The sequence below is a fragment of the Gossypium raimondii genome, chromosome 5 (genome assembly GCF_025698545.1).
Source record: "Gossypium raimondii isolate GPD5lz chromosome 5, ASM2569854v1, whole genome shotgun sequence".
NCBI lineage: Eukaryota > Viridiplantae > Streptophyta > Magnoliopsida > Malvales > Malvaceae > Gossypium > Gossypium raimondii.
This window is the reverse complement of record NC_068569.1, coordinates 3,668,717-3,679,802: the sequence shown is the minus strand read 5'-3', so window position 1 is coordinate 3,679,802 and position 11,086 is coordinate 3,668,717. Positions and strand designations below refer to the sequence as shown.

At 31.1% G+C, this 11,086-nt stretch overlaps 1 protein-coding gene across 1 annotated transcript; it reads left to right on the top strand.

The window, feature by feature from the left end:
- Positions 1-4,858: 4,858 nt before the first annotated feature.
- Positions 4,859-6,359, top strand: LOC105770587 (ethylene-responsive transcription factor TINY). The gene has a single exon (XM_012591858.2). The coding sequence runs from the start codon at positions 5,300-5,302 to the stop codon at positions 6,092-6,094; it is 795 nt and encodes a 264-aa protein (XP_012447312.1). The 5' UTR covers positions 4,859-5,299; the 3' UTR covers positions 6,095-6,359.
- The last annotated feature ends 4,727 nt before the right edge of the window (positions 6,360-11,086 follow it).

The following is an 11,086-nucleotide window of genomic DNA, read 5'->3' as shown; positions in this document are numbered from 1 at the left end:
GGGTGAGTTTGGATGGGCAGTGCGTTTACCTGCGGTTAGTGTAAAAACAGCGGTGGCGGTGAGATTAGACACTGTAGTAATACTGTACCCAATCGCTAATCCAAACCCACCCTTAATCAATCAAATATTACATCACCGTAATTAAGAAGACTTTTATTGTGTGGGGTTAATTAGGCTATGTCTACATACGTTTCAAACTATGAGTATCATTTTAATTAAGCTTTCAATAGAATGTAATTTTTAGGAATATCATTGTCAGCAAAAATTATTTTATATATAAAAAAATATTTATTAAAATTTCAGAAAGGTAGATTCCACAATTTTTTTTAATATAATATTATTTTACAAAATTATACTTATTAAATAAAATTAATATTTATTATTTTAATGCTTTTATTATTAACAAATACTTAAATTATGCCTATAGAATCTTAACTCAATTCACAATATTGTTGTTATTATAACAACCAAGAGGACATGAGTTAAAGCACGTTTAGGATCATTTTTCTTTCGATTTAAAGGTTGAGAAGGGATTATTGATAGAAATATGCATTGCATAAAAATAAATAATTGAATTAAATATTTAATAATAATACTTTTAATCTGTTACATGAATACATTCAAAAACTAACTTACATTTTAACTCAAGACTGTGAAGTCGTACAATTTACAATTTTGTTTTTCATTAGATTGTAGGTATAAATTAAAGTGTATTAATATATTTGTACATATGACTTGAAATTATCTTAACACTAAAGTTTAATATGGATAATAAAATACATTTTTAAAATATATATTTACCTAGTGATACCTCGACCAGTTAAAAAGTGAAAAGAACTATGTACTGTAGAAGCATATTGATATTAAAGTTTATACTCTAAACACAAATAAAACAAATATATATATAATTTTAATTTCCAGATAAGAGTAAGGAAATGTTATATATATTTTTAAAATTACGTATCAAATTAATTTTCAACTAATTAATTTTTTTGAAACTGTATGCCCATAAACATTCTACAATCTAATTATAGATTCTGATGATATCTGCTCTTTTTGACACCATAGCTTAAAATTACCTATAGTCTCTCCTCAACCCATAAATAAAAAGATAATATATTTTAGCGCATTATAACCCACGTCTTCCTGCATTGACAACAATGCTCATGCCAGTCGAGCTAAGACTCAATCCACATTAAATAATCATTTATGTTATAATTAAAGTATTTTAGTTTGAAATGATTATATTGTTTATTTGGATTAATTTTACAAAAAAAAATATTCCTTCATTTATATAAATACATAAAATAAACAATAATTTTTAATTTTTAATAAATATTTTATTAAAGTATATAATAGTTTTTCTTTTTCTTTTTCTTTTCATTTTTTCTTTCTATAAAAACTACTTGTGTACAAAATAAATTATTTATAAAATGTAACATTATTACTTACATCACGTAATTAAGAATCTATTTTAATTTACTTATTTCTCATAATTATTTTAGTTCAAATAAAATTTATATTAACTAATATTACCTATTTTCTTTATTATTTATAAACAAATGAAAATAAATATAAGAAATATATATAACTTGAGAATTTTATAAGAAAAGATATCGGGAAAAAAGAAAGAAAGAAGAATGTGGAGAAAGAAAAATTAATATTAAAATATAAAGATGAATTATTTACTTTTTTTGTAAATGAATTTTATTAAAATATCAATTTAAAATAAGTTATTATTTTATGCATTTATTTGCAAAAAAATTAAATTAATTTTTTATAAAATGTTAAAATTAAATAAATTTATAATTCATTATAAATCTAAAATTGTTTTAATTATAAAATAAATTTATAACATTAATGTAAGTAGTTGCAACTTTTTGGGGTTCGTATCTAAGTGGTAAGTCAAATATAGCAGTCGATGGCATCAAATCATGCATCAATGGTTGAAAACTTTTATTTTTTTGGCTTAATTCTACTTAAGCTAACTTTTATATGATTTTCTAGTAAAAATATTAATATTTTTTTATCTTTATTTTTAATATAGTTTCGATAAAATTTAGTTTACTTTTGCATTCTTTGATGTAGGATTTGCCTATCACCAGTACCACCTTGAATTGGTAATAGTTAAAAGACCCAAATTGAAGCAATTTGTTGGGCCTTATAATCTAATGGACATCCGACGAAAACCGAAGAGAGTTGCCTTGAGAGTGGGAAAGCCGGAGATTTCAGGCAAAAACTGATTGAAACACATCTCATAAATACCTGTAATGATAATAAAATTTGTAATAAACTCAAACAAACCGTCTTTAATGGAATCTAGAAAGGTTGTTCATCAATCGAAGATCAACATTTCAGCTCTTAGAATCTAAAGAAGCACTGAGATTCTTAATGACAGCCCACACTGTCACAGCTTGTAGGACAGAAAATTAAGTGGAGCTTTCAAATAGATAAATCAAAGATTGTAATGAATACAACCACCACATGAACTGAAAAAGGAAATCTCAGAATTATAAATGAAGAAAGACCTAGATCAGGTCTCAGGCTTGCTGTATTTATGATGAATATATCGATTTCAAGCTTTGCGCATACCCTCCATGTATGGGGCTGTATGAATTCATAAACACCAGAAGCAGTGCAGCATGTGAAGCATAACAGGTTTGTTTGATTTGAAGATTACCAAGGAGAAATATGGCTGATCTAAATCAGGTCCCACTTATTACTATATATATGTGCATGAAATTAATGAATCCAAAACAATGATATATTGATATATAACTTTAATCAACTCTGCATGCATGGGCAATGCATGTGACAAACAATCGGTGAATTGTGGCATTATGATTCAGTTGTCTTCTCTTCTGACTCCCTACTGCAGTGCCCACCCGCCATTAAAAAGGATTAAGCTTTTTTTTTTCTTTCTTAATGTTGGATATATCGAAGCTTGGTGTATAAAACTCAAGTTACTGATTATGAAGGGAATGCGGCTTCCTTCGTAAAAGCCAGGATTCGACACTCGAGCGGCTGCTAGGCTAGCTGGTTGAGTGGTTATAAACCCCGAATGAATAATGTTTATTACAATATGTGTGATGCAGAAAGCATCAGAGTAATAAAATGCGTGATGGTGATAATAAGTGTTCAGTAAGTGGCTGTGGGAAAGCTGATTAAACAAATGGTCCTGATATGACGGTCCAAAACACCAACTCACGGGGCCGGACAGCAATGGCTGCAAAATACCTGAGTTATGGACAACAAAATCTTTTTGTCGTCATATTATCTGATTATGGCCCAAAATTTAATACAACTGCATAGGTAAATGCTGCTGTTATTTCTTGCATGCAATTTGGCACCCCCCCCCCCCCCCACTTCTTACCTCTTCACTTCATCTTAACCAATACTATCCATGATTGCTGTCTTCTTTTCTACATATGAACGCTCAGGATATATATATTATGTAATTAATCATTTACAAGCAGCTATGTAAAAAAAACTTAAACAGTAAAAATGGTAAACGTACATGAAATCATTTACACATCTAGTGTACAAATCATAATATGATTTTGTTGTGTAAAAACTGAAGTGAAATTTGACCCTATCTTACAAATACAACGAAAACAAGATAATTAAATATGAGATGGACATCGGACACAGTCCACATCGGTATTTATATATGCTGTCCTTTGTGGGTAATTAAGGTTTTACAAACTCTTGCTGTCTGAACAACCCATAATCTTTCGTATCATCTTTGATTTATCGATGTCTGTGGTACAACATACAAAGCCTGTCCATCATTAATTAATAAAATCTCAATGCATAAAGTAGTTTCAGCTGTGGCTGTTGACGATGGCAGCGGGTGAAAATAATTTCACCTTATGATCAAAACTTTCGAATCACATTTAAATTATACCAATTTCTTTTTTCTTAATATTATAATAGTAAAAAATTGTTAAATAAAATAACTTCACCCTCATGTCTCTTTTCAGTGTGGCAACTGATACTTGCATTGAAAGTTTGGTTAGCTGGGGTAGCAATCAATGAACATCACCAAGAAGCAAAATATGGAAATTTCAGCACCATGATCGTAACTTGGTAGATGCGAACAACATATATCTAGAAACCATAACATAAATTTAACAATTTTAGTGTTTTGATATCTTAACTAAAGATCATTCATCCAAACCCTAATTCTGTAATGGGTTAAATTAAACAAGGGGTTGTGAAAGTAAAGTCTTTAAAATATCAGGAGCAGCATTTATTCTTACAGTGGCAGATCAGACCCATTGAAAATATCAGTTTGGGGTTGCTTCCAACTTGTGACCCCAATTAAATGTAGGCCTCAAGTTGTATTTATTTATTTCCTTTTAAAAATACAAGTTGATTTTAAAAACATAGTTTAGTTACCATATCAAGAATCAATCATCAAAGGCAAAAAAAATCTACATGATATTATAATGTAATACAATCAATCTTTAAGAACTGACAGCACTTTACACCCTAGAAATGGCTACCTCGCAAAACAAATTTATAAGTTTATATTAAGACAATAGTTTCATATATATCATTATATGTTCGTAGCAAACTGAAAACAAAATCTAAAGAGAAATGGGTGAAAATGGTGACAAAAAAGGAACAATGAAATTGAGTTGGAGATGGAGAAGAAGATAAGGAAGAGGGATAAATGAACAGTGGCGAAAGTAGTAAAAGAAACAAAGAAGCAGAGAAAAAGGAAGAAATTAATGGAGGTTGCGTGGTACTAGAGAAAAGGACCCCATCGAACCATAGGGTGTAAGCAGGGTGACCCGTTTCTTTGGTGGGTCATATAGACCCTTTCAGCTTCCTCTCTCAATGCTTATAAGTGTTGTATGAGTCATTGGGAAATGATGGAGAAAAAAAGGCAAATTTAGCTTAAATAAAACTCTCTCATCGTGTCTGTTTGTGTATGACCCCTACCATCCCTTCGTCCCGTTTTCTTTGCTCGCCTAAGTGCTCTCTGCTCTGCTTTCCTTCTCTCACATGTCTGAAAGCTTCAAAAGCTAACACTTTCTCGGTTCAATAATATTAGTTCCTCAACATTTCTCTAAAACAACAACAACTTCCCCGCTCATCACTGTCACTTCAAGTTTACTCTGTTTTGGCAGCAAACAACTACAAGGACCTCCCTGTTTTTTGCCTGCCTCTGGGTTATACTGTACTTTTCCTTTGTACGTTAAAAGAAAAGAAAAAAAAAGAAAAGGAAAATCTGTTGTCAAGTTAGTTGCAGTTTTAGTGGATCCAAGTCACCACTTAGAGAGGGGGGAAAATGACTGAGCAGCAAAATTCAGAAACAGAGTGCAGTTCCAACTCATTGTCTTGGCCTCCACGATCACCTACATCGCCTGCGTCAACTCATTCACCTCATCCTAACTCGCTCCCTGGCTCAACCACGACTCTAAATGGTAAACCTGAAACCACCTGTGATACTAATAGAAAGATGAAGAGAATGAGGGATTCAAGCAAGCACCCAGTTTACCGTGGCGTCCGAATGAGGAGCTGGGGCAAATGGGTGTCAGAAATCCGCGAGCCACGCAAGAAATCCCGCATTTGGCTCGGTACTTTCCCTACTCCAGAAATGGCAGCTCGGGCACACGACGTGGCCGCTTTAAGTATCAAAGGCAACTCAGCCATTCTCAACTTCCCTGAACTCGCCAACTCTTTACCTCGACCCGTGTCATTAGCACCCCGCGACGTCCAAGCTGCGGCAGCCAAAGCTGCCCAAATGGGAAACTTGGACTCCCCATCACCATCCACTACATCATCATCTTCCACTTCAACATTGTCATCATCGTCATCCCTATCCTCTCTGGTTTCTCACTTGGACTTATCTTCAGCGTCAGACGAATTAACCGAGATAGTGGAGCTCCCAAGTCTAGGGACAAGTTACGAGTCGGTGGAGTTGGGGAGTGAGTTTATATTCGCAGACTCGATGGACGGATGGTTTTACCCTCCACCATGGCTTGAAAGCATGGAAGACTGTGAGTACGTTTGTAATCAGTTAGTAGTACCCGAGAGCGTTTTACAAAACGGCTTCAAACAAGGTTTGCTATGGGATTATTAGTACTTTTTTTCTTTTTTCCTTTGGTGGTTTGTGAATGTGATGTGTGTGTGTGTGTGTTTTAAGCCCTTTTGCTTTTTCTTTGAAGGGCCAAAACTCTAGTCATTTTCTTTCTCTCTGTTTATGTGATCTCTTTCAATGAATTCACAATGTACAGTGCTTATAATGGGGAAGTCATAAGATTTATTCCCTTTTTGAGGATCTGAAATAAAAAGCCTCTCTTCCCTCTTTCTCTCCTGAGAGAGATCATTAAGTTCAACAATGAAAACTCTCTGTTTCTGGTTTTTTTTTTTTTTTTTTGGTTCAAGGGAGAGACAAACAGACCATCTAATCTTGTTTCACATCAACAGCTGGAAAAAGGGAAATTATACATAAAACAATTTAATCAAATCAAATCAAGGAAAGAAAAAGGAATTATGCTAAAAAATGCTTTTCAAATTCAATCAAACATGTAGTAAAAACAGGGGCCTGCCACCAAATTCCCCTTGCCAGATGTCAGATGGTTGTAAAGGTATTTTAAAATTGAATTTATTTTACTATATTTGAATATTATTTTTAATGAATTCCCTCGTGCATATAAACGCTTCATTATTTTGTGAGAAAAAGAAATAAAATATCAAACCAAATTATGTGTTCATCCAATACTGATTGATGAATTAAAGCTAAAAAGAAAGTTCCTAATAATCAAAGGGCAGTCCCTTAAAAAGAAAAGATGCAATGGATACGTCAGAACCTGATTCAATAATGTTGATCTCCAAAACGACACTGTCTCTTCTTTAGCATTACCACAACTCCTTTTTTTCCTCTCTTTTGTTCATAATATTTCACAGATAAATTATTTTATATTTAACAAAAAAGGAGTATGGAATATTTTTTAAATACAATGATGGATCCCTCAATAGTTTATTTACGTGTTTCATGGTTGACCTCAATAGTTGAGATGGATAGCATTATTGCCGTATATATTCACCACTGCATTTAAGCCAGATCACGCCCACGTACGTTCCCCCACGATATTTTGCTTTTCTTGTATATAATCATGAGATTATGATATTAGATTTTCTTAGCCCTATGCTTGCCATTTGTTCCCACTAGAGGTGTGCATGGCTGGGCCCAGGCCAGGTTTAAAAAATAGGTCTAAAATTTTGCCTAAGTTCGACCTAGATAATAATGTTAAAATTTGAGTCCGACCCAGCCTATATTAATTTTTATATAATTTTAATATATATAATACATTAAAAATACTAAAAATATCAAAATAAATATTTCCTATCAGATTGAAAATAAATTTTAAAAAATATGTATACTTAAATAACACTAAGATAGATTCAACTTAACAAGTAAATGCCTCTAAAATAATAACAAAATTAACAATAAAATAATTTTTATACAATATCCAAACAATAGCAACAAAATAGTAGCAACATAATAGTAAAATGGTAGCAAAATATGGAGAAAACAATAAGAAAATAATATTTAAAAAATAGATTTTTTTTCATTTAGTGAATTCGGGCCGAGCCCGGGCCAAAAATACTTTACCCGATGCCCGGCCCATTTTTTAAACGGACCTTATTTTTTTGTCCAAGCCCATTTTCGGACATATATTTTTCTCCAAACTCTCATATTTCGGATGGGCCTTCGAGTCGGGTCAAGTGACCCGAGCCATGAACGGTTGTAGCTTCATTTTCTGTTATTTATTAAAAGAAAGTTTGGATCTCTTTTAATTTCCTTTTACCCACAAGATTATCTTCTTTTGGGGGCTATGAATATGATACAGTCATTTTCTGTTAATCTGATTAATGACAGCAACACATGTTATGCATGGTGTTTTTCTATGAAAAAAGAATAACAACAAACACAAAATCAAACAATGTGATATGTTCATCAAAGTTAGATAAAATAAATAAATTCCAAAGGTTGGGTTTTTATTTATTTTTAATTCTCGTAAGATTATATATCATCGTCAAAGTGGATGGCCAACTTTTGATTTACAAAACGATTTCTAAATTTATATGTAATGGAGTATATATTTTTTTGTTTAATCAAGATCTGCTTATTTATTTATACATGATAAATATATATATGTATTTACAATTTTATCCACGTACTTTTAAATATGTTTCATATCATTTCTAAACTATCATTTACGTTCAAGTTAATGGCTACGCCGATGAAAGGATCGACAATTTGAAGTTTGGAAATGTAATTCAAGTAAAAATTTTCATTATTTTTAGAATATATTTGGTGTGATGAAAAATTATTATTTTTTAAAAATTAATTAGTTATTATATGATTTTAACATTTAGTATGCAATATATAAATAGGAATGACTTTATTATATAATAATGTAATGAGAAAAATTGACAAATTATATACATCTTTGCAATTAAGTTACTTTTTTTAATGTCTTCATATGTATCTACAAAATGTAAAAATATATACGTTGTGAACTAATTTAAATATTTGTTAGTAATTAAATATTTAATTCAAATATTTATTAATATTAAATATTACTGAAAACTTAAAATATATTAATATTAATTTTTCATTTAATAAAGATAAATTTGTAAGGTAATACGTGTTATAAATGTTTAAAATTTTATTAGTATTTTTGCCAAACATTATAAAATAATTTTCTCACATCCGTTAAAATTATAACATGAAAAAACATGCGCCTCAACTTAGTATAAAAAATATTTGCATTAAAGAAGAAAGAAAAGATTCTGGCTTTCAAGACAAAACACACTTTATCTCTTTCTCTTTAAAATATGTAGCCAAAATCGCGAACCCACTAAAAGAAAAAAGGGGAAAAAGATCTCAATTGGGATATATTAACATTTCTTGCACCTCATGTAACAGTTTTGTACGTATTTCTACTTAGAGAAAAAAAAAACCTGAAAAGCAAGATGTATAAGATGGGAAATTTTTGTTCATTTTCGAAGTAGACAATTAACTTTTGAAAGACACTTGATAATTGGTAAAATCAGAAAATAAAAATAAAAAATTATTATTTTTGTTACTGTAAATACATGGATGATCTATGAATCTAAAACCAACTTTTAATTTGCTATCACTTTAAAGGCATATCAGACAACATAGTCTAGTATGCCACTTCCAACCTCAATTTTGCAGTAACTATTTATATCCTTTCTTCACCCAAAATTTGTCAACATTGGACATGCTTTCTAGTACAAAAATATAGTACAAATCAAGAACGGGATTAATCTGAAAAGAACTCGTATATCACAATTGCAGATAGTAAAAATGCTATTTAATTTATTTATCTAAAAGAATAAAATCTAAATCATGTTTCTTTTGGTGGGTGAAGCATAAGGAGTTATGGTGTATTTTGACCATATATACGAGTAGGTTTTTTTTGTGTATGCTTTCCTCTTAAGGAATTCATGATATTATACTAGTGTCTTGATTTAGAAGGGTCTTGTTTTGGGAAATAAACATAAGGATGAAAGAGAGTTTGATATAAGTCAAACCCATCACTTAATCATTCTCTTGGACAAGTTATCAGTATTATGGAAGCCATTACATCACAAATAGGTGGGCTCTATTGCTTTACTAAACAACAAACAAATCAAATCCAACCAACTTTTTCTTTTTCTTTTAATTTTAATTTTAATTTTAATTTTAATTAATGATACTAGCTAGATTCCTGCTGCCGGGCATTTCCAATTTTTTTATTACCATTATTTGGTGATTATAGAATAATAATTGGACAAATTAATAAAGCAATGATGTAATGGATTTTTAAACATGCATGTTTCTTCTTTTCTTAGAATCTGACCATAATCTGGAATTAGCAAGCATGGGGTATCCTCAACTGCAACTTGAAAATAAGATAATATATTTTTGTAGAAAGAAACAAGAATTATATTATGAATTTATAAAGGTTATGATTCCACGTACCCAAGAAGCACAACTTAATTTCTCTCCACTTTTTTCTAAGATTTACTTCTTCAACAAGGTTATGACTTACAACATGCAAATGAAACAGTCAATAAAGCAACAAATAGCCTTTTTCACCAGCTTTTAGCCCTGCTTCCAAAGCTACACATATTGCAAGACTGATTTCTATTAAACCACAATAATTAATCAAATTCAATTTTATGGATTCCTAAACTTGTTACGAAAATTGAAAACTTTAATCCTACTTTGATTAGATTTATTTTCATTTTTCGTGAATTTTTAATTTTTTTAGATAAAATTGGTAATTAAATCACTAATTGCCTGCCAATGCAATAAAAACTGAAACATGGACATTCTTTTGGATGCCTAGGTGGGTTGGCATCGAAAATAAGGCAAGGCAAATGCACGATCCGTAGTCTGGACCATAGATTACATACTCACAACTATTTGATAGCGATACCTCACACTTTGAAGGCTCTTTTGCCTTATTATACAAAACTTCCTCTTACAAATCCATTTGCCTCCCCGCATGATGTGTTGTCCATATTTCACTGCTTTGGCTGCATTACATCCTCCACGTGGGGATGCAAATTTGATAATGTAATAACATATCATATATGTATGTATGCATGCATATAATTATATTATCCAACTTATTTAAGTGCCCTAAAAGCCTGCAGATACATAGATAAAATGAGTCCCCACAAGGGCTTATCAATAAAAAGATCTATGACTACGTACAAGCTGTGGATATGGTCCCCCCCCCCTCTCTATGTATTCGATTTTGGGGAGGCTTAAATTTTTAGGTTTCCCTTTGATTTTTAATTTTAGTTGGAAGAAATATGTATATTGGCGCCACCTTTTTTATCATTTCAATGTAGGATTGAAGATAGAATGGGCAGGCAAGGCAACTTGTCGAAATTAAACTCACATAAAATAAAATGCTATTATTTATCCATTTACAATTTATAATGCATGCATCAAAGTCAAAAAGGGGAAAGACATGGAAGATCAGTTGGCAAACGTTAATTATTTCTCCACTCAAATTTATTGTTTACTTTTGATCATATGCAG

Excerpts from the sequence above, each read along its gene's own strand:
- LOC105770587 (XM_012591858.2), top strand. The coding sequence starts at position 5,300 with ATGACTGAGCAGCAAAATTCAGAAACAGAGTGCAGTTCCAACTCATTG.